We start from the raw sequence: 23,320 nt of genomic DNA, 5'->3' as shown, positions 1-23,320 counted from the left end.
GACCCGGGTCGGTTAGAACCCAGCAAGGGATGAGCCGATTTCCCTTCCCGCCGGTGCTAACCCGCCCAAGCCGGCTCCGGCCCCGCCTTTCTACTCGTTAGCTCGGCCCCGCCCAGCCCCGCACGCCGCGCGGGTCACGCCCACCGGCGGTGACTGACACTTTGTGAGCCTGGCGATTGTTGCGTCTGGTGTCCGCATTCAAAAAGGTAAGTGCACGCTGCCCCTGAGGATTCCCGCTGGCCTCCCGCAAAATGACCCGGTCTTGCGAGCCGCGCAGGGCACCTCCCCGCGCCCCCGCGAGCCCCCTCTCTTCTTCTTGGTGCTTCGTGGGGATCACTTTGGTGACCCTCGTGCTCCAGTTCCCCACGTCCTTTGGTAGGAACCTGGAGAGGGTGTGCGCTCCGGAGACGAACTGGAGCCGGTTGGGGAGCGGGCTGGAGGGTGCCGCAGGCGGGGGTGCGGCTGGGGGTCGCGGCAGGAGCGGGGGGCGGGGGGAGAACGGGCAGGAGGTTGTCTTGGTGGGTCAGGGGCAGGTGGGAGGCGCAGGCTTGGGCCCGGGTGGTGCGGCGTTGGGGTAGAAGGCCCGGCCACAGAGCCTCGGGGTTGTGCTGTGGCGGGTCCGGGACGGGTGGGTGGTGCAGCGATGGAGGTTGCTTGGTGGTCGGCACCGAGGTTTCCGGGGTGCTGGGGCGCTACCGGCTTTTGCCGGGGACGAAGGGGTATCGCCGGCAGAGGCGCGCAGGTGTTTGTGGACCGAGTCGCTCGGGATGCGGAGCCCGCACCTGTGCGGAATGAAGACGCGGGCTTGCTCTCCGGTGCCCCGTGCGCGGGGGTGTTGCTGGGGCCCCGGGGTGTCTGCGCTGTGTTTCCTGAGTGGCGATGCCTGGGTGAGGGGTGTGTGTGCCCGGCTGCGCTGGGCTGGGGAGCCTTGGCTGGGTGTGACCTGGTGTGCGCTTGGTGGAAAGCCGGCAGGGGTCCTCAAACTTTTAAACAGGGGGCCAGGTCACTGTCCCTCAGACCGTTGGAGGGCCGGACTATACTTTAAAAAAAAAAACCTATGAACAAATTCCTATGCACACTGCACATATCTTATTTTGAAGTAAAAAAAACAAAATGGCAAAAACACCCGCATGTGGCCCGCAGGCCGTAGTTTGAGGACGCCTGGATGGGGCTGGGAGCGCACGTGGAGTCCTTGAGGGCGAGTAGCTCTGTGTCCTCCGATTGAGGATTGGGGAGGGCGCTCGGTGCTTTTTGTACATAAAGGTTACAGGCTCATTGTTGCCCCCAAATCATATTGATATGTTGCTCCCTCCCCCGTGGCCCCCTAAAAAACAGAGGTAGCTAACCCTAGTGAGAAATGAGAATCCTAAGACATGAACAATAAGCAATGGTAATATTGTTTTCCCGTACAGCTCATCAACTAAAAAAGCGAAGGCCATACACTGTTTGAGGCGTTTCACTGAATCTAATGAGTTATGTTATCTATACACTTACTATACATTAAAAGCACTTTTTGTTGTATAAGAAAGATTAGGAATCCTCTTGATATGCTTTCAGTGACTGAGATTGCATAAAACAAAGGTTACTTGCATAATGTAATCATGCTGTTGTGTGCTTTCTTTCTTGCTGGCTCCAGGAAATTCTAGAATGATCTTATGCATTTGTCTGAGAACAGAATTATATAGACCTTCTAGCTATTTGTTTTCCTATTGTAAATGGGGATGTCTCCCTCAGGGTATTCAGTAAATAAATGTTGACAGAACCGACCTCTCCGGGAATCCTCTTTTAAACCATGCTGTTAATGACTAGGGCTTCGGGGCTGCGTTTGTCTTGTCTTGGGCAGGTGTTTGAGGAGCATCCAGACACCCAGGTGAGCGTCTGGGAAATGTTGAAAGCGGTTTGTCCGGAGGTCCACGGTAGGGCATGGTGGAAATGGAAGGTTGGACTGGGCAGATATATTTTCAGACTTTTAGAATATGATAAGAAAGAAGAGTAAAATTTGACTTGTTTGGAATACTCTTGACTGACTGGTCCCGCCATCTGAAGCGAGGCCAACCCAGGGTGTGAGAGGAGGAAGCTTCCTCAGGGATCACAATAGGGATTTCTCCTTTTATAAGATCCTTACTCAGGTAGGAAAGACTGCTGCACGCTTTTAGCCCTTTAGGACTTTACTTGATGTGTCTCCATCACATTATTTTACATAATAATTCTAACACATTTTTTAGATTTTCAAGCCCACAGGTAAAAAAAAGAAGAAGAAGAAGAATTACTGAAATAAAAAGGCAGAGGGAGAAAAATGACTTCCTAGAAGAGAACTGAGTTTTGCAATGAATTTCAAAAGAAATGGGGAATGATGTACACCTATAACATTGATATTTGTCTCCTAAATTCACTGTCGAATAAAAATTCGGCTCACACCCCAACAAACCAAAAGCGAATAGAATGCGATTTAAAGCCCCCGGCCCACTCCGGGGACACTTGGGGGAAAGCAGGGAACAAGTCTTCACCATCCTGCCCAGGACCTTTCCATTTATTCTGTACTCCCCGCCTGCTGCCACGCCACAGTCCCTGGCTGTCAAGGAGGTTAAATATCTCATTTTTATGCTCTTATTTCCTTACTTTTAGGTGACTGTGGTAAGCCACCAGAGTTTCAATCTATGAAGTTAAAGGGTACCCCTAAACCTTCGTATTCACCTGGGGAGAGAATACATTATGAATGTAATCCAGGACATTATTATTCCTATTTTTATAGCCTCACCACCGTGTGTGAGCAAAATAGCACGTGGCGCCCTACTGATGAAGCTTGTTACAGTAAGTAAACGGACCCTTTCGTTTTTGTATGCATGTGTGCATGGTGGGTTTTTTCTTAACACATATTTGGATTCGTTTTCCACTATTGCAATGATGATTTTCTCACGGGAAACGAGGTTTTAGAGAGCAAGACAGATGTTTAGGCTTCGACAAATCTCCCGGGAAGTTTTTTGTAGGCAGTTGTTTGGGTAAATGTGAATTTTATGTTTTCCCTTATCATAGTTAACTCTAAGAAAATACTACTGCATGAATTGACAAGAGTGGTGTAGAATTATTTTTATTAAACCTGTTTTGAAATTTGTATGAAAAATAAATTTGCAAATTTTCTTTTAGGAAAAGAATGCCCAGCTCCTAAGGTTCCTAATGGCGAAGTTTATGAACAATATGAACCACAAACGGGCTTTCAATTTGATAAAAACGCTTACTTTTATTGCAACTATGGGTAAGTTGCTTCTTAGAGAAAATAAGGTAAATGTTACTGATTCAAGGTTGTTTTTCTTCTCTTCTTAAACATTCCCATGAAGTTGATTTCACCTGCTTTCTGTGTGACACGTTGCACCTGCAGCAAATCAACTCTCGGGCTTTTTATGGAGACTGAAAACATATGTACTTAATAGAAAGAAACTTACAGGAAAGCCAAATTACATTACCCTTGCTATAGGTAACAATAAGCTTATTGTAAGCATCACAAATGTAGTAATCATGGTGACTTCATCCTTGACAACAGCATGCACCCTATTAAAAAAACACAAACAAGTCTCAGAGTTGAAGAAGGGCTCACAGAAATGTTGTGTGGTTGAAGTCCTCTAATTCTTTACATACTTTCTATCTGGTGGTTCTATACTTTATTGTGAGTGGGGTATTGAAGTCTATAACGATTATGGTAGAAATGGCTGTTATGTAGAAATGTGCATTTCTCCAATTCTGTTGCTTCCTATAGTTCGATGATCTGTCATTAGGTGTCAATGTTTATAACCGTTTTTTCTGCCTGTTTTATGCACCTTTTATTAATAGCATTTAAGGCCCTTTGTCTCTTGTAAACTTCTTTGATTTTGAGTCTGTTTTACCTGATACTAGTACAGCCACTCCTACTTTTTGGGGGGATACAATTTGCATGGAATATCTTTTTACATCCATCAACTGATTTTGTCTTTGGATCTCAAATGAGTGTCTTGTAGACACCATAGAGTTGGACTATGTGTTCATTCTGCCAATTTCTTTCTTTTGATTAGAGCATTTGTCATTTAAATGTAAACTAGTGACCAGGAGGGACTTCTGCCTTGTGGTATATGCTTTCTATATGCCTGGTAGCCTTTTTGGTTCATTTCCTGCATTATTGTCTGTCTTTTATGTTAGTTGTCTTTTTGTAATGAAATGTTTACATTTATTCGTCATTTATTTTTTAGTATATTCTATTGCTATTTTTTTGTGTGTGTGTGGTTACCATGGGGATTACATTTAAAATCCTAAAGTTATATCAATCTAAGTTGGTATTTATACCAGTTTAATACACAAAAACAACTCCTTTATAGCTTCATAGCCACCCCATTTGGTTGTTACTGTCTCAAAATTGCATCTTTATATATTCTTTTAAATGCATTATCTCTTAATTCATATACAAAACAGTATTTGGAGTTAAATAACACAAAGTTACAGGCCCAGCTGGTGTGGCTCAGTGGTTGAGTGTCGACCTATGAACCAGGAGGTCACAGGTTCGATTCCCAGTCAGAGTACATGCCCGGGTTGCAGGCTCCATTCTCTCTCATCATTGATGTCACTATCCCTTTCTCCTTCCCCTTCCTCTCTGAAATCAATAAAAAAAATTTTTTTATTTTTTATTTAAAATATATTTTTAAAAAGTTACAGTACCACTAGTTCTTACACTAATATTTTTTCTTTAAATGTATTATCTCTTAAATTGTGACAAGAACAAAATTATGATTACCAACTATTTTTTATTACAGACTATTTTTAAAACAATACAAGCTTTTGTAATTACCCATGTATTTACCTTTAGTGAGAAGTTTATTTCCTATATGGGTCAAAGTTACTTTCTAGTGCCCTTTTATTTGACCTTGGATGACTCCTTTGAAATTTTCTTATAGGGAAGTTCTAGTGGTCACAGGCTCCCTAAGCTTTTGTTTACATGAGACTGTCTTAATTCCCCCTTCACTTTGAGGACAGTTTTGCTAGATAAAGTATTTTTGGTTTAGAGTTGTTTTTTCCTTTTAGCAGTTTTAGTATATCTACCCACTGTTTTCTGGGTTCCAAATTTTCTGATCTGCTGGTTATATTATTAAGGATCCCTTATATGTCATGATTTATTCCCTCTTCATAGTTCCAGATACTCTGTTTTTGGTTTTTGAGTGTTTGATTACAGAAGTCCTTATGTTTCATTGGGGGATTATTTCCAGCACACCTCCCTGCTGATACTAATCCAAGTCCCTTGTATAAAGGGACATAGAATTTGCACTTGACCTATAGACATCCTCCTGTATATTTTAAATCACCTCTAGACTACTATACCTAATACAATGTAAAGGCTGTATAAATAGTTGTTATACTTTAGTGTTTATGGAATGATGACAAGAAAAAGAAGTTTGTACTTTTTAAAAATATTTTCAATTCGTGGTTGGTTAAATCCACAGATGCAAAACCTACAGATCTGGAGAGTCTACTGTATTGTGTCTTAGTGTAGGTCATTTGAAATCATTTTACCTGGTGGTTATTGAGATCTTGGGTGTTTATATTCCTGTCTATTATCAAATTTGGGGAGTTGTGAGCCTTCATATTTCTTCATATGTTCTTTTTGCCCATTTCTGTCTTCGCATGTTGGGATTATCACAATGTGCATGTTGGTCCACTTGATAGTATCCCACAGGTCCTTTAAGCTCTGTTAACTTTTCACTTTTTTTCTTTCTGTCCTTTAGACAATAATTTTTGTTGTCCTAACTTCATGTTCACTGATTCATTCTTTGGCCGGCTCAAATCTACATTTAAAACCTCTAGTGAATTTTTCAAGGTATATTGTACTTTTGAACTCCAGAATTTCTTTTTGTTGTTTTTTTCTGTTTTTTTATTAATCTGCTTATTGGTATTTCAGTTTGTTCACACATCATTTTCTTAACCTTCATTTTTTTTTTCATTTAGTTCTTTGAGCATTTTAAGAGTTATTCTGAAGTCTTTGTTTAGTAAATCTGCCATCACGCCTTTATCAGGGACAGTTTGTTGATTTTTTTTTTTTTATAATGCATCATAAATGCCTCTTTCTTGGCATGCCTTGCGACTTATTTTATTTTTAGGAATACTGCATAATTGAATCTAATAATGTGGTAATTCTAGAAATCAGCTTCTTTACTTTCCTTAGATCTTGCTATTTTTTGGTATTGTTTTTGGATATTTTTATTGTAGTTTGGTGTCTCTGTGCTGAGATCAGCCCGAGCTATAAACTGAAGGTCTTCTCAGGTTGTTTCTGAGCCTTTCCATGAGCACATGCACTCAATTTCTAATCATATATATATATATATACATACATACACACATACACACACACACACACACACACACACATGCATTCTTTTTGAAGATCCTGGTTTTTAATGTCTACCTCCTGAGAGAGGAAAAGAAAAATATGTAGTGGAGAGAAAAGGGCGCAGGATCTTTAAATCCCCTGAAAGTCTCAGCTAGGGAGGAAGGAGCTAGCTAGAGAACAATGGCCTCCCATCTCTTTGTCCACTTCTCTGTGATCTGAAGCAGTAACCAGAACACAATTTTCTGGTATTTGTAGGCAGGGCCTTTTTGCCCACCTGGCTATTGCAGGCTGCTTGAAGAATACATACACAACTGCCTGCCACATTGTGGATGGTAGGGGGTGTATAGCTGCTATTTTCCTAAGAGCTGAAATTTACTGGAATTATGTTTACTTGTTGGGGTCTTTCCCTGGAAGTTTCAAGCCATCAGTAAACCTCAGAGTTCAAAAATAGTTAAATCAAGCAGATTCTGCTATTGAAATTGTTGTCTAATTGGAGTGACAAAGTCCTACTCTCCCATCTTCTCAGAATTCTCTCTTAAAACACTAAAATATGGAGGAAATGAGTGAACCTTCTGAAACTATGTACAAACTGTTTCACTATTTTTTAACTTGATCAAGTAAAAATAATGGAACATCCATTTAATAGTTATATACAGAACGACTGCTAAAGCATTTTGAGGGGTACCAACCATTTAAGACACAGATTTTTTTTCTCACAGAAATTGTATCCTTATTGAGAAACACAATATATATAGAGAAATGTAACGGCAAAATAGTAAAGAAGTACCAAATAGTTGTTCATGATTATTGCAATGAGAATCCAGAAGGGAGAGAGTACTGTGAATTTAAATAGTCGGAGATTTCATCAAGTCACTATGTCTGAGCTATTCCAAGAAACACATTCTGATTTAAAGAATACATGCATACCTCGTTTTATTGCACTTTGCATATATTGCATTTTTATCAGCATCCAGGCATAACACTCTGCTGGCAAAAGAGTCACAACTTGGCTGAAGGCTCAATGATGATTGGCTTTTTTATTATTATTATTAAGCATAAAGCATTTTAAAATTAAACTATATACATTCTGTCTTTAGACATAATGCTATTGAACCCTTAATATACTACTTTATGGTATAAATATAACTTCATAGGCACTGGTCAACCAGAAGTTTTGTACGATTCGAGTTCTTGGGATATTCACTTGATTGTGGTAGTCTGGAACCAAACCCATGATATCTCTGAGATATGCCTGTATTAATACGAGTTAAAACTTACCCAGCACTCACTATGTGCCAGATATTAACTCATCTACTACTCAAAACAACCCCATGGTATACATACTATCACCTCCTCTTCATAAATGAGGAATGTGAACAGGGAAACATGAAGGGACTTGCCCAAGGTCAAATAACAAGTCCGTGCTAGAGCTGGGACTCCAAGCTCTAGGGCCTTGTCTCTGGACTGAGTTGTTGTGTGACTGAGCAGAATGGAAGGAGCAAAGCCATGGAAATTAATGTGTTATGCCAGGGAGAGCCAAGAGGCCAGCCTGCCAGGCATGACAGAGTTATTTAGATATCTTTACTCTTGGCCAGTGTGTGTGCAAATGCAAAAACTGTTTAATTAAATTCCAGATTTGGTTAGAACTTTCATGATAGTATGCTGTTTAAGAAAATCCCCCCTCAACTTACTATAGTGCAGAAAACAACTACATGAAATGTTCCTCTTTATTCTGTACATCTTGTTAACTGGTAAATAAAACAGTAACCCTTTTTTCCCCTTCATTTAGTTATTACTTAAAAGGTGAACCAGTTATAACTTGTAAACTTTCTGGAGACACAGTGTATTGGGGCAGTGCTATCCCAACATGTGAAAGTAAGTAAATTTTCACTTTAGAATTTAGTTTAGCAATTCTCAATATTTTTGGCCTGGGATCCACTTATGCTGATTTTTTTAAAGTAAATTATAGTTGACATACAATAGTATATTAGTTTCAACATAGCGATTCATTATTTATGTGCCTTACAATGTAATCACCATGATAAGTATAGTAACCATTTGTCACTATTCAAATTTATTACATTATTATTATACTAGAGGCCCGATGCATGAAATTTGTGCAAGAGTAGACCTTCCTTCCCCCGGCTGCCAGCACCAGCTTCTCTCTGGGACCCGGGACCCGGGCTTCCCTCGCAGCCCCTGCTTTGTTCGGAAAGACATCCGGTCTAATTAGTATATTACACTTTTATTATTATAGATTCCCTGTGCTGTACATTACATCCTGGTGACTTGATTCATTTTTTAAAATATATTTTTATTGATATCAGATAGAGGAAGGGAGGGAGGGAGAGAGAGAAACATCAGTGATGAAAGAGAATCACTGATCAGCTGCCTACTGCATACCCCATACTGCGGACCAAGCCTGCAACCTGGGCATGTGCCCTGATCTGGAATTGAACCATTACTTCCTGGTTCATGGATCAAATCTCAGCCTCTGAGCCACACTGGCCTGGCATTGATTTATTTTATAACTGGAAGTCTATACCTCTTATTCCCCTTCTCCTTATTTACCCATCCTCCCAGCCCCCTTTAACTCTGCAACCATCAGTTTGTTCTCTGTATCTGTGAGTTTATTCCTATTCGGTTTATTTTAGATTCCACATGTAATTGAAATCATGTGGTATTTGCTTTCTCTTTCTGACTTATTTCATTTAGTATAATACCTTCTAAGTCCATCAATGTTATTGGCAATGACAAGATTTCATTCTTTTTTTATGTCTGATAATATTCCATTGTATATGGATGTATATTTGTATATTATATAAGTGTATACATATGTATATGTGTGTATATATAGATATAGATATAGATATAATGTGTCTCACACCTTTTTAATCCATTCATCTATTGATGGACACTTAGGTTATTTCTAAAACTTGGCTATCCTATCTAATAAAAGAGTAATATGCAAATTGACCATCACTCCAACACACAAGATGGCTGCCCCCATGTGGTCAAAGATGGCCGCCCCATGTGGACACAAAATGGCCACCACAAGATGGCCAGCAGGGGAGGGCAGTTGTGGGCGATCAGTCCAGCAGGGGAGGGCAGTTGGGAGAGACCAGGCCTGCAAGGGAGGACAGTTGGGGGTGGGGGACCCAGGCCTGCAGGGGAGGGCAGTTAGGGGCAACCAGGCCTTCAGGAGAGGCAGTTAGGGGCAACCGGACAGGCAGAGGAGGGACAGGCCTGCAGGGGAGGGCAGTTGGGGGCAACCAGGCCAGCAGGGGAGGGCAGTTAGGGGTGACCAGGCTGGCAGGGGAGGGCAGTTGTGGGGAACCAGGCCTGCAGGGGAGGGCAGTTGTGGGGAACCAGGCCTGCAGGAGAGGGCAGTTGCGGGGGACCAGCCCTGCAGGGGAGGGCAGTTAGGGGGGACCAGGCTGGCAAGAGAGGGCAGTTAGGGGTGACCAGGCTGGCAAGGGAGGACAGTTAGGGGTGACCAGGCCAGCATGGGAGGGCAGTTAGGGCTAATCGGGCTGGTAGGGGAGCAGTTAGGCATTGATCAGGCTGTCAGGGGAGTGGTTAGGGGGTGATCAGGCTGGCAGGCAGAAGCGGTTAGGGGGAATCAGGCAGGCATGCAGGCGAGTGGTTGGGAGCCAGCAGTTCTGGATTGTGAGGTCCTAAATGGGCAGTCAGACATCCCTAAAGGGGTCCCAGGTTGGAGAGGGTGCAGGCTGGGCTGAGGGACACCACCACACACACACACACACACATGAATGTCATGCACCAGGCCTCTAGTTATAAATAATGCTGCAATGAACCTAGGGGTGTATATATGTATATATCTTTTTGAATTAGTGTTTTTGTTTTCTTCTGATAAATGCCAACAAGTGGAATGGCTGTGTCAAATTGTCCTTATGTTTTTATTATTTTGAGGATCCTCACAACTGTTTCCTATAGTGGCTGCACCAATTTACAATCTCACCAACAGTGTAAGAGGGCTCCCTTTTCTCCACATTCTTGCCCTTTATGTTTTCAATTAACAAAGATTCCAAAGAGCTTCACTTTATGTGGTTTAGGTCTATTGATATTTATTATATTGGAATGAAAACAAGTTTCTAAAATAATTATTCATTAATATAAATTTAAAAAATAGTAAAGTCTGCATGTTAAAATATTTTTTATAAATTTTAAAATGTCCGAAAACAAATAGTGAGAATGGTAGCATTGTTTTACACTTTTATACATCTCTTCAAAATCTGGCTTAAAGGAAGACACTTAGATTCAATCTGTTGTGAAATATCTCAATATGTAGCTTCTGGAATATTTCACTGTACTCATAAGGTTTAAAATGAAAAAAGAGACATATCCTCGTATAATTGTGAAACAATGACTTAGAAAATATTTATAAATTATAAAGCATTTCTTAATATCAGTGAATCTTTAGTCACATGCATATTTTCTCAAATTTTCAGCAAATTTTATGATGACTAGAACAAAACTTAGCCTAGCCTTATAGGTAAATACCGGTATTTCATTTAGGTATTTAAGAAAATCAGTTTTCTTTTGAAGGTTCATTTCTACATGGTTTGACTTTGGGGTAATAACATTTTCTCACACAAACATTCTAAATGGGTATTAGATTCACCATTAGACTATAAAAATCATATGTTAATGAATTTATTGAATTTGTTTTACTAAATGTTGTCTTAATCTTTCATTTTCCTCTTTTTCTTTCTCTCTGTCTTTTGTAGAGATTTTGTGTGAAGCACCTGGAGAAATAGCTAATGGAAAGCACACAAATGACTGGAGGGTTGAATTTGAATTTAATGAAGTAGTGAGTTATACTTGTGACCCTTCAAATGGACCTCAGGAGTATTCACTTGTTGGAGAGCGCAAGCTTACTTGTTCTGGGCCTGGCAAATGGAGTAGTGACCCTCCTCAATGTAAAGGTAATGATATTTCCATTTATTTACTTCTTCATTTGTAAATACAGTAGAAACACTTTGTAGATAGTTTTACCTATAAGTAAAAAAAGAGTCATATGTGCTTCTTCCTCCTGTTAAATTGACTTTTAACTTATCACAAATTGAAACAAAAATAATTCTAGTTGTAGGAGTTCCCACCTCCAACATGTTCTTGGCACTTCAGTTTATACAATGTGAACTACTGTGTACATGCTTGGAAGGACCAAAAACTTAACACACACTGGCTTAAAAATAAGAAAATCCTTTTTATATTAAAATGTCTGAGATATATCGCAATAGGTAATGGTGGAGTAAATTGTAAAAGACCGACTATCTTACTGAAAACAATGAAAACTCTGTATACACATTTTTTAAAAACGGTGTTTAAGGCACTAAGGAGTAAATTCAAAACGAGGTAACAGAATAATAAAGCTAAAAATGAATGAAATTGAAAAGATAATAGTACAAAAAATTCAATGAAACTAACTCCTGCTTCTTGGAGAAGATTGATAAAATAGATATAACTACAGCTAGAATGACAAATAAAAGGATGATATTTATTTATTATCAATATCAAGAATGAGCCCAGCTGGCATGGCTCAGTGGTTGAACATTAACCCAGGAACCAAGAGGTCACCAGTTTGATTCTCAGTCAGAGCACATGCTTAGGTTGCAGGCTCAAACCCCAGTAGAGGGCGTGCAGGAGGCAGCCAATCAATCATCAGTGTTTCTATTTCTCTATCCCTACCCTTCCTCTCTTCTCTAAAAATCAATAAAAACATATATTTTTAAAAAAGAATGAGACAACACTGAATATCCTGTAAATGTAAGGAATAATGTAAAATAAGTGAATATTACAGAAAACATTATGCCTATAAATTTGACCACTTAAATGAAATGGACAAATTCCTGGAAAGATACAAATTACTGATGTCCACTGATAGATGAATGGATAAAGAAAATGTGATACACACAAACACATATACACATACAATGGAGTATTACTTAACAATAAACAGGAATGAAATCTTGCCATTGGAGACAACATGGGTGGACATAAAGGATGTTATATAAGTGAAATCAAAAAGAAAAGACAACTATATGATTTTACTTATATGTGGAATCTAAAACAACAAAACAAATTAACAAACAGAAACAGAGACACAGATACAGAAAACAGGTAATGGTTGCCAAAGGGGAGGAGAATGAGTGGAGGGGTGGGTGCAAAGAAAATACTGAGTGCAATAAGATTGACCTTGAATCTTCACCCAAAATTTTCAGTAAAACGCTTTTAAACATGGGACCATATTTTTTTTTAAAAAAGGACTTTGTCACTTCTAAACCCTGCTTTGCCACTTAGTTGGCTAAGTTTATTTCTCTAAGGTTTAGTTTTCTTGTTAGTAGAATGACAGTAGCCCAACAAGGTGGTCCTATAATTTAAAAAAAAATTTTTAAGACACAAAATACCAAGACTACTGAAAGATGTAGGTAACCCATATAGTCCTATATTTATTAAAGAAAGAGAGTTAAAACTTTCCCTCAAGGAGAACTGCAGACCCAGATGGCCTACCTGGGGAATTCTACTAAACATTTTAGGAACAGACAATAGCACCTCTACACAAACTCTTCAAGAAATATAAGAGAAGGGAATACTTCTCAACATTTCATAAGGACAACATTAGTGTGATACCAAAACCAGACAAAGACATTGCAAGAAAATTATAAACAATATCCTTAATAAATATCAAACCCAAACTTCTAAACAAAATATTAAATCCTATCATATATAATCCTAATAATGCATCATAACCTATTAAGATTTATCCCATAAATGCAAGGTTGGTCCAAATTAAAAAATTAATGTAATTTATAATATCTAGAGACTGCAAAGAAGAAAACAACATATGATCATCTTATTAGATGCCCCCACAAAGCAACTGACAGAACTCATCATCTTATCATGATAAGGCTTCTGAGCAAACTAGGAATCTCAACTGGATAAAAGACATTTATAAAGAGATTACATTAATTTTAATGGTAAAAACTAATTTATTTCCTCCCAAGGTGGGAACAAGGGAAGTATATTCACTCTCACCACTCTATTCAGCATCGTACTGGAGGTCCTACAACAAGGCAACAAAGAAATAGGCTATATGTATGAAAGGAAGCAATAAGATAGTCTCTAAACTTATGACATTGTCTGTGTAGACACTTCCAAAGACATTAGTTTTAGCTAGGTTTTGAAATAAAAGATCAAGCTGTAGAAATCAATTACATGTCTATGTAATTCTAACAGCCAGTATAAATTGAAATTTTAAAATTGCTGTTTAGAACACCTCCAAAATACTTGTGCATAAATCTATCAATACATGTGAAAAGATTTGAATGCTAAAAACCTCTAAGCACTAATAAAGGAAATTAAGAAAGGCCTTAATATATGAAGGGACATACGTTGGTCATTTATTGGAAGACTCAGCATAATAAAGACATTAATTTTCTGTCTTTGATGTATAAATTCAGCACAATCCTGATAAAAAGCCAAGCAGAACTTTTTGTAAATTGATAAACTGATTCTAAAATTTATATGGAATGACAAAAGAACTAGATAGTCAAAACCATTTTGAACGTAATTGAAGGATGTACTCTACTTGATATCAAGAGTCTATGTAAAGTAGACTATAAGGTATATAGCCATATAGGACATTGGACAGAATAGTGAGTCCAGAATTAGAACCTTGCAAATATGTCCAGTTGAGTTTCATCTCAGATATGCAAACAAATCAGTGTAAAATGATCCTCTTTTCAAAAATGACACAGGCACAGTTTGGCTTCTATAAGGGAGAAAAAAAAGAACCAGAACCTATGTAAACACTATTCCCAAACATTTACTCAAAATGGGTCATAGACTTACACATAAAACCTGAAACAATAAGACTTTTACAAGAAAACTTAGGAAATATTTGTGACCTAGCCAAAAAATTCTTAAATACAGCAACTCAAAACCACTGGTCTGCAAAAGACAAAGAGAATGAAAACAAAGCAATAAATAGAAAATATTTGCAAAGCACACATCTGATAATGAACTTTTGTCTACAATATATAAAGAACTCTCAAAGCTCAATAAGAATATCAATTTTAAAAATAGGCAAAAGATTTGAATATACCTATTTCACCAAACAGGAAATACAAATGACAAAAAAGTAAATGAAAATTTGTTCAATATCATTAATAATTACAAAAATGTAATTAAAAAACCACAAAGAGATGCCACTAACCACCTTTTTAAATGTCTGACATAAAAACAAGTTTAAGTTTTAACTTTCAACTTTATCTCAGCCCTGTGTGTTTATGTAATGGTCTACAACCTAAAATTAGTTTTTTTATCTCTAGGTTTCAGTCTAAAATGTTTGGAAAACATGGCCCTAATTCCATTGGCTTTTCTGTTCCTTGAACATCCCAGTTCATATGTGTTGTTGCCACCTGAGAACATTTTCTTTGCATATCTTTGCATGGCTAGCTTCTTTTCAACTTTTAAATTTCAGCTCAACTATTTTCTTTTCACGAGAGTCTTCCCAGCCTTTTTAAACAGACAGGGTATCAATATCAGCGTTAGCATGAAGTTTTTAAAAAATCTTTAGAGCTAATGAGTTTCAGAAGTGGCATTTGAAATTACCCAGAATTTGTACCTGGTAGATTTTCTCAAAATTTGCAGTAGAAAAAAATGTATGAAACAAAAAATATAATGAATGTTAGTTCTAGGTGGGAAAAGTTAGATTTTAAAAATATTTTTTATTGATTTTAGAGGGGGCAGGAGGAGACAGAAAGAAACATCGATCAGCTGCCTCCGGTTCATACTCTGACTGGAAATAGAACCCACAACCTGGGTATGTGCCCTGACCAGAATCACGCCAGCGACCTTTTGGTGGATAGGACAATGTTCAACCAACTTAGCCACACTGGCCAGGGCACATAAAAAAAAAGTCTTTTTTAAAAAAATTAGCATCTTTTCTTTCATTCCTTCTCTTTCCACTGGAAATTTCTACTTTGCACTACCTTTTCTGGCACTGGGTTAAAGCAACTTTCTATTAATTCTGAAATTTCTCTACTTCTTAGTGGTACTGTGTGAACCGCCAGTACTCAAATATGGAAAACCATTGTCAGAAATGAAAGAAAAATTTTTCTACAAAGATGAGGTTGCATTTGAATGCCTGAAGGGTTTCTACCTTAATGGCAGCAACCCAGTATTCTGTGGTGGAAACAGTACTTGGGAGCCTGAGATGCCCACATGTATTAAAGGTACACATTATATCTTTTCTTTTTTAAGGTTTTATTTCTTTGACATTAAATATCAGTAATACACAGTCATTGAAAAGAAGCAGTTTTGGTAATTATCTTGTATTCATATCCATGACAGATGTATGACATAAAGTTCATATAGACTTTTGCTGTTGTGATTTTGTATGTGTTCATAGGGTTCTTAGCACATTCTGTACATCACATAGGTAATGTTTGTATTTTTATGTATAAAAATGTTTAGTAACCATTTTTTCAGGATAAATTGAATGAATCATGGGAATTTTTACCTAAATAAGAATGGAAGTCATCCTATCTAATTAAAAGAGTAATATGCAAATTGACCATCACCCCAACACACAAGATGGCCTCCCCATGTGGTAAAGATGGCTGCCCCCATGTGGATACAAGATGGCCAGCATGGGAGGGCAGTTGGGGGGGACCAGGCCTGCAGGGGAGGGCAGTTAGGGGGGGATCAGGCCTTTAGGGGAGGGCAGTTGGGAGGGACCAGGTCTGCAGGGGAGGGCAGTTGGGAGGGACCAGGCCTGCAGGGGAGGGCAGTTGGAGGGGACCAGAACTGCAGGGGAGGGCAGTTGGGGGCGACCAGGCTGGCAAGGGAAGGCAGTTAGGGTGATCAGGCTAGCAGGCAGAAGCAGTTAGGGCAATCAGGCAGGCAGGCGAGCAGTTGGGAGCCAGCAGTCCTGGATTGTGAGAGGGATGTCCGACTGCCCGTTTAGGCCCGATCCAGGGTCCCAGATTGGAGAGGGTACAGGCTGGGCTGAGGGACACTCACCCCCCACCCCCCGTGCACGAATTTTGTGCACCGGGCCTCTAGTTATTTATATAAATGAAAAGTGATAATTTTCAATTGATTGGTCCTACATTGTTATGTTTTTCAATGTCAAAGCCTATTTTAAGTCATATTTACTAACATCCTCATATTTTACAAAAATAATTTTAATTCATGTTATTAAACTCATTCATCACTTTTAGTAATAAAAGGAGGAAGAACATATTTATAGCCATTTTGATTATTATTTTTACTGATTCTAAAATTATTTGCCATAGTCCACAGATATAAACGGGTATGTATACTTGGGCAAGTTATTTAAACTTCAAATGTATTTGCTTACATGTAAAACGACTTAATGCCTCCCTAACTGGGTGATAATAGAGCTTAAACTGGTTGCACTTAAACCACTTAGCATAATGCCTGGCATTTGGTAGCCTCTTAAAGGAAGCTCATATGTGACTTAATTGATACTAGTGAAGAGGAAGATTTGTGGCATTTGTTTTCTAACATGTATGGTTTTTACGTCACCAATTTTGCTATTTTATTTTTAATATATTTTTATTGATTTCAGAGAGGAAGGGAGAGGGAGAAAGAGATAGAAACATCAGTGATGAGACAGAATCACTAATCGGCTGCCTCCTGCATGCTCCACACTGGGGACCGAGCCTGCAACCCGGGCATGTGCCCTGACCGGAATCGACCATGACTCCTGGTTCACAGGTCGACGTTCAACCACTGAACCACCGCAGCTGGGCTAACTTTGCCATTTTAACTCATTTGCCACATTTAAAGGTATCTTCCTGGTCCAGGACTGTGTGTCATTCCCAGACTGCAAGTTCTTTTTAGACAGTACAGTTTGAACTGGGAAATTTCTGCTGTCTCTAGAACAAGACTGGTGTTTATACTACCTCATACAATTCTTTTTCTCTTTACTGGGCATTTCTTTGATAACAGAAACTAAATTTCATACCAACTTAAAGGCAGGAAAAGTCATTATGTATAGAAATGAAATGGAGGACTTGTTGCATGGACTACTCATCAACCACTCAGCCTAAGACTTGAGAGATTATTTTCATGCGCTGGAAGGAGTTATCTTCCTGATTTCAGTGCTGCTTTCTCTGGTTTCTCTTTGGTTTCAAGAAAAGCAAGAGACAAGAGGAATAGTGGGAAGAGCATTAGCCTGGGCTGACCTCACGCAGGGCCCTAATTTGGTTCCACTTACTCATGGAACATCATTTCTGTGGACTTTAATTTCCTATTGTTTAAAGAGGGTGTTGAACACAAATCTCAATCATTGGCTTCTAATTTGGTTATTTTCTGTTGTTCTAAGACTTTAAAGAATTGAGGGGAATTATACATGTTAACATGGTAATTTGAACACCTTTTTATAATATATCTGGCACCTGGTTAGCCTCCTTGAGTTTCTTAGTTGAGTGCTATGAGGTTGGGGAGTGGGGAAGAGATGGTTTTGGTGTGGATTGATATATAAGATTGCATGTGAAGTTTATACTCATTGACCCATCCATGTTTACCTGCATGGTTCTAGTGGATATATGTACTGTGGGATACTGTGTTTGTTGATATGCTCTTTTGAAAGAGTTGACCATGATAACTCATAAAGGATTTATAAAACACATATAGTTTAATGTTTGAAAGAAGAGGAGAGGATTGAGGTGAGGAAAAGCATATGAAGAGAAAAATGACAAGGATCTTTTTTTAGAAATCATAACTCCTCACAGTATTATTAATCAATTTTTACTAGATAAAACTATAAATAGCAACATATAATGGTGATAAAGTAGATCTGATTGTGCTATGAAAAAAATGTTCAAGAAATATTAAGAAAAAGGAATACAAATTATTTGGTTTGATACTACCTAGATGGTATATTTTAAATATGCATGTTTACTCTGAACACAATATTTTTGTGATTTGTTTTTAGTTAACTTCTACGGTTTTCATTATAAAATATAAAATAGTAGTGAACTTTTTAAATGTATGCACCTGTGTAAATATATTTAGGTCATATTCTCAGAAATAGAAACCCATAGTTTGGAAAGTATGCATATTTTTAACTTTGAGGAATAATCTTTCTGGAAAATAAAAAAAAATCAGCCCTGGGTGGTTTTGCTCAGTGGTCAGAGGGTCAGCCCTGGGATTGAAGGGTCATGGGTTCAATTCCCTGTTAGGGGCGTGTGCAGGAGGCAACCAATCCATGTTTCTCTTTTTCCCCCCCTCCTCATTCCCTTTCACTCTCTCTGGAAATCAATGGAAAAATATCCCCAGGTGAGAATTTAAAAAATCAAATCCATATTTTTATTGATAACTGATGAATGGAATAAAATTTATTTTTCCAGGTTTCAAGCCTACTCATCCAACCAAACCTCCAGTTTCAAGATATCCAGGTTCAGTAACTCTTTATCCTACTTCTATTGTTAAGAACTTTGTATGCTGCTGATGAAAAGTATTATCTTCTTTTAATTTGCATTTCTTTAATTATTAATGAGGCTGAACCTTTTTTGTCTATATTTATTTATTCATGGCCTTTGCTCAGTTTTCTGTTAGGTTTCTAAAATGTTTGTGTGGTTTTTTTTTTTGTTGATTGTGAGAGCTCATTACAAATTAAAGACCTTTTAATATATAGTGAATATTTTTCCAGGTTTTTTTAACCTTAATTTTGCTAGTTCTTTTTCTTTTAAGGTTTTTATACTATACTATTGGATCTAGATTCCTTTTTATATCTTTTGTTATATGAGTAATATACAAATGTATTTTGTATATTTTCAAACATTACAAAAGGATACAGAGCAAAAAATTAGTTCTCTTTCTCTAGTTCATCATTGTTCATTGTCATTGTTAGTAATTTAGATATATTTTTATTCATTTCTGATGTATAAGGATACATCATATCCTTATATGATATTATACATATTTGGGCATTATTTTTCTTAACCAGAAATAGAATCACATTGTTCATATTTTTCTAAAACTCTCACATTTTAAACTTACTATCTTAGATTGGGATTGTATTTAGATTTATTCCCATCCTTTTTTAATGAAAACTTTTTTTACCATATTTTAAATAACTATTCTCCTATAATAGTCCATTATATGTACAGAAATTTTATATTAATAGGCAGTTGAATGTATTGATCTTTTCCCTAATACCTGTGTTTTCTTTCTTATAAAAACTTTAAGTCTTCAAATTATATAAGCATTTTAACCATGTATCTATCTGATTGCATTCTTTGCATTTAAATCATTGGTATATCTGAAATTCATTATGGAATGTGGAATTAGGTTATGTTCTCCACTCTACCCACCCTAAATCAGTGGCTAAGTATCACCATCTATGGAATAAATTGTCTTCTCTCCAACTGTTTTATCATGTACTAAACTCATTGGTGTTCTAGCCTCCTTTCTGTTCCCTTAACTCTGTCTATTCCTGTACTAACATCAACTTGTTTTTTTTAATGTAGTACTATAATATGGTTTAATATCTGGCAGAACACTGCCTGTTTAGAAGTGTGCAGGCTACTGTTATGTTTATTTTTTTTCAGATCAACTTTTATTTATTTTTACCATTTCAGCCATTCTAATTGTACAATTCAGTGGGATTAAATACATGCACATTGTTGGGCAATCATCACTACTATCTCCCAAATTTTTCATCTTTCCAAACTAAAACTTTAGACCCATTAAATAGTAACTCTCCATTCATATCCCTCCTCCCTGCCCAGTAACTTCTAATTTCTGTGTCTATGAACTTGACATGCTAGGTAACTCATAAGTGGAATTTTACATTTGTCTTTTCTGTATCACTGATTTCATAGGGCATAACGTTTTCAAGTTCATTCATCTGAAAGTAGCATATATCTCCACTTTCTTTTTGTGGCTGAAAATATTACATTGTTTATACATACCATATTTTGTTTACCCATTCATCTGTTAATGGATACTTGGGTTGTTTCTACCTTCTGGCTATTCTGAGTATTCTTTCCTAAATATTGGCATTCAAGTATCTGCGTGAGTCCCTGTTTTCAATTTTGAGGGCATGGCTGGCTAGTAGAATTGCTGGGTTTTATGATAATTGTTTCATTTTATGGAACCATACTTCCACAGAAGCTGCACCATTTTACATCCCCATCAGCAATGCACAAAGGTTCTAAAGTCTACCTCTTTGTCAATACATGTTCTTTTCTGTTTTTTGACAATAGCCATCCTAATACCTGGTAGGTAAAATATGTGAAGTAGTATCTCATTGAGGATTTCGTTTGCATTTCCCCCTTGATTAGTGATGTGTAGACATCTTTTTGTGCACTAATTCCCCATTTGTATCTATTCTGTGGAGAAATGTCATTAAAGTCCTTTGCTCATTTTTGAATTGGGTTGGGATTTTTGTTATTGATATTTAGGAGTTCATTATGTATTTTGGAAATCAATCCCTTCTCAAGTATATGATTTGAAGGTGTTTTCTTCCATTCTGTGGGTTGCCTTTTCACTATTGATATTGTTTTTTGATGCACAAAAGTTTTTAATTTTAATGATACCCAGTTTAATTTTTTATTTGTTGCCTATGCTTTTGGTGCCACATCCAAGAAATCATTTTAGTGTATATAAATGCAACTGATTTTTGCATGTTGATTTTATAGCCTACCATTTTGCCAAATTCATTTATTAGTATCAGCTTGTGGGTATGTAATTTTTAGAGTTTTTTACATAAAAGATCATGTCATCTATAAAGAGATGACGTAATTTTTATTTTTTAACTAGTTACTCTGACCCAAACTTCCAATATTATGTTGAGTAGTAATGGCAAATGTGGGCATTCTATCTTGTTCTAGATCTTACAGAGAAAACTGTTAGTATTTCACCATTGACTGTGATGCTAACTATGGGTGTGTTGTTGTTTTTTTAAGTAAGTGGCCTTTATTATATTTAAAGAATGTTTCTATTCCAAATCAACTTCTAAATTTTAATCCCTCCTCTAAAAATTTTAGGTAGAATCATATTTCATTCAAGGCAAATTTGAGAATACAATAATGATAAATTTGCTTGCTATTCCACACAGTATTGTCACAGGAAATGTCAGTGCACAGGAAAAAGTTTGCTGAAATTTAGTATAAACTTTGACTATTTTATAATTCTATCTTTAATGAAAAACTAACAATTTATAAGGAAATTATAAGCACTTTTATACAAATGCAAAAAAATCAATGAAGTTATAGATCTTTAAGCCTTATTTAGTCTTTCTTTTTTTAACTTATTTCCATTTTTTTCTAGGATATCCCAAACCTCTTGAATCACCACCAATTGAAGAGATTTTCGAATTAGGTATTTGTTTATTAATAATTCTTTATCATGAGACCTTAGAGTCCTACATAAATATATTATGTTCCAATTATTTCAGGTTAGGGAAAAAATATGTCAGAAATGATTAGTAATAATTGACATTTATAGCAATAGTATGTGCAGACACATGTACGTAATTTTCTCTAATCTTGTGAATTCTAGTTGTCCTGTTAACCTTTACTAAATAACCTGGTGTGGTAACTATAGCACAAAACAGTGACAAGTGAGGTTCCTATTAAGAGTTTCACAAGACACATCCTATAGCTGTAATCTATTAGAAGTATTCTGTAATCAAAATTATCTGAATGTACTAGTAGTCATGCTAAAACTAGAATGATACTTTTTAGATGATCAGATCAAGAGTAAAATGCAACTGCTACCTGGGACCCATACATGCTCAATATCTTTAAAACTACTTTTCATTTCTTCTCAGATCCAGGAATCATTGCTCTAATTATTCTTACTATACGTAAGTATCTCAAACTTGAATATCACTTAAATAAAAAATAAAAATATTACTGTGAAGAAGTGCATTCTTTTCTAATGACTTTGTAGTTTCTCTAATGTTTATAGCTTGAAATTAAGCAAACCAGTATAAAAAAAAAACTGACCTTTCATATGATATGCACCTTTTGCAGGTGACTGTACATTCATTTATATTCTGTATGTCCATTTAATAACCATAAATAATTTTTCAAAATTAGTTATATGACTTTTAATCTCAAGTGTTCTTCATGTAATTTTCTAAACTAAACAGGACACTGTTCTGATTTACTGTGGACTATTGAAGTGATTCCAGGGAATTGCATTTAGATAGGGAAGAGTCCAGATGGAATATGAATGTATATGTGCTTAATTATAATATTTCTGACCACTGAAATGTAGCTAACAGTAATTTCTTTTGCTAGAATTTGAATCTTAGAAATTATTTTTGCGAGTTACGTGTCATTTGTTTTCTGTTTTCTTATAGTTGTTGGCATTGCAGTAATTTGCACCTGTGTGTACAAATGTCTTCGCAGAGGAACAAAAGGGGTAAATTAAACATGTTTCTTCTAATTTATTGGTCCTTCTCACTCTTGAAATACTTTTGTGTCACTTTTGTATAATTAGTGTACCATCCAAATTACATTTCTTGACTAAAATTATTTTCAGCTGCTTTTAATATCACTGCTCACTGCAACAAAAGTAATCAGTGCAGAATTGCTTGAGGTATTGTAGCTGTTAAGAAATTTTTAAAGATTTTTAAATTTAGGTTCTGCAGCAAATCATGGACCATGATGAGCTTTTTCCAACTCAAGGTATACCCTGTTTTCTAAAGTGAGTAGTGGCCAAAATTAAATTTAACCTTTTGCACTCAGATGTCGAGTGTGACTCAACACGGTTAGCATCGGTAGCAGGAATCGAGAAAAAAAGCGAGTGCAAAGGGTTAATCTTTCATATGTGGAATCTAAAGAAAAAAATAATCAGATGAACAAAATAGATCCACAGCCCTGACTGGTTTGGCTCAATGGATGGAGCGTCGGCCTGCGGACTGAAAGGTCCCGGGTTCGATTCTGGTCAAGGGCATGTACCTGG

The 23,320-nt window shown here is 37.2% G+C and overlaps 2 protein-coding genes across 7 annotated transcripts in view; one reads left to right on the top strand and one right to left on the bottom strand.

The window, feature by feature from the left end:
• The first annotated feature begins 247 nt into the window (after positions 1–247).
• LOC103304231 (membrane cofactor protein-like) lies at positions 248–22,805 on the top strand. Its single transcript, XM_054712224.1, has 10 exons — positions 248–375; positions 2,626–2,811; positions 3,145–3,253; positions 8,133–8,218; positions 11,095–11,292; positions 15,421–15,603; positions 18,751–18,798; positions 21,677–21,727; positions 22,179–22,214; positions 22,716–22,805. The coding sequence occupies exons 1-10, from the start codon at positions 252–254 to the stop codon at positions 22,784–22,786; spliced, it is 1,092 nt and encodes a 363-aa protein (XP_054568199.1). The 5' UTR covers positions 248–251; the 3' UTR covers positions 22,787–22,805.
• LOC103304230 (testis-specific gene 10 protein-like) overlaps positions 3,237–23,320 on the bottom strand; it is a 69,113-nt gene continuing 49,029 nt past the window's right edge. For 3 of the 6 annotated variants that reach the window (XM_054712217.1, XM_054712218.1, XM_054712219.1), the window contains one exon: positions 3,237–3,546. In XM_054712217.1, coding sequence (XP_054568192.1) covers positions 3,453–3,546 — 94 coding nt within the window. In that variant the 3' untranslated portion in view covers positions 3,237–3,452. Of the gene's footprint in view, positions 3,547–11,273; positions 11,363–23,320 lie in introns of those variants that run through there. The other 3 variants (XM_054712222.1, XM_054712223.1, XM_054712221.1) reach the window with 2 other exon arrangements.

Source organism: Eptesicus fuscus, chromosome 22, assembly GCF_027574615.1.
Source record: "Eptesicus fuscus isolate TK198812 chromosome 22, DD_ASM_mEF_20220401, whole genome shotgun sequence".
NCBI lineage: Eukaryota > Metazoa > Chordata > Mammalia > Chiroptera > Vespertilionidae > Eptesicus > Eptesicus fuscus.
Note: the sequence above shows the minus strand (reverse complement) of the source record. Positions and strands in the feature narration are given on the sequence as shown.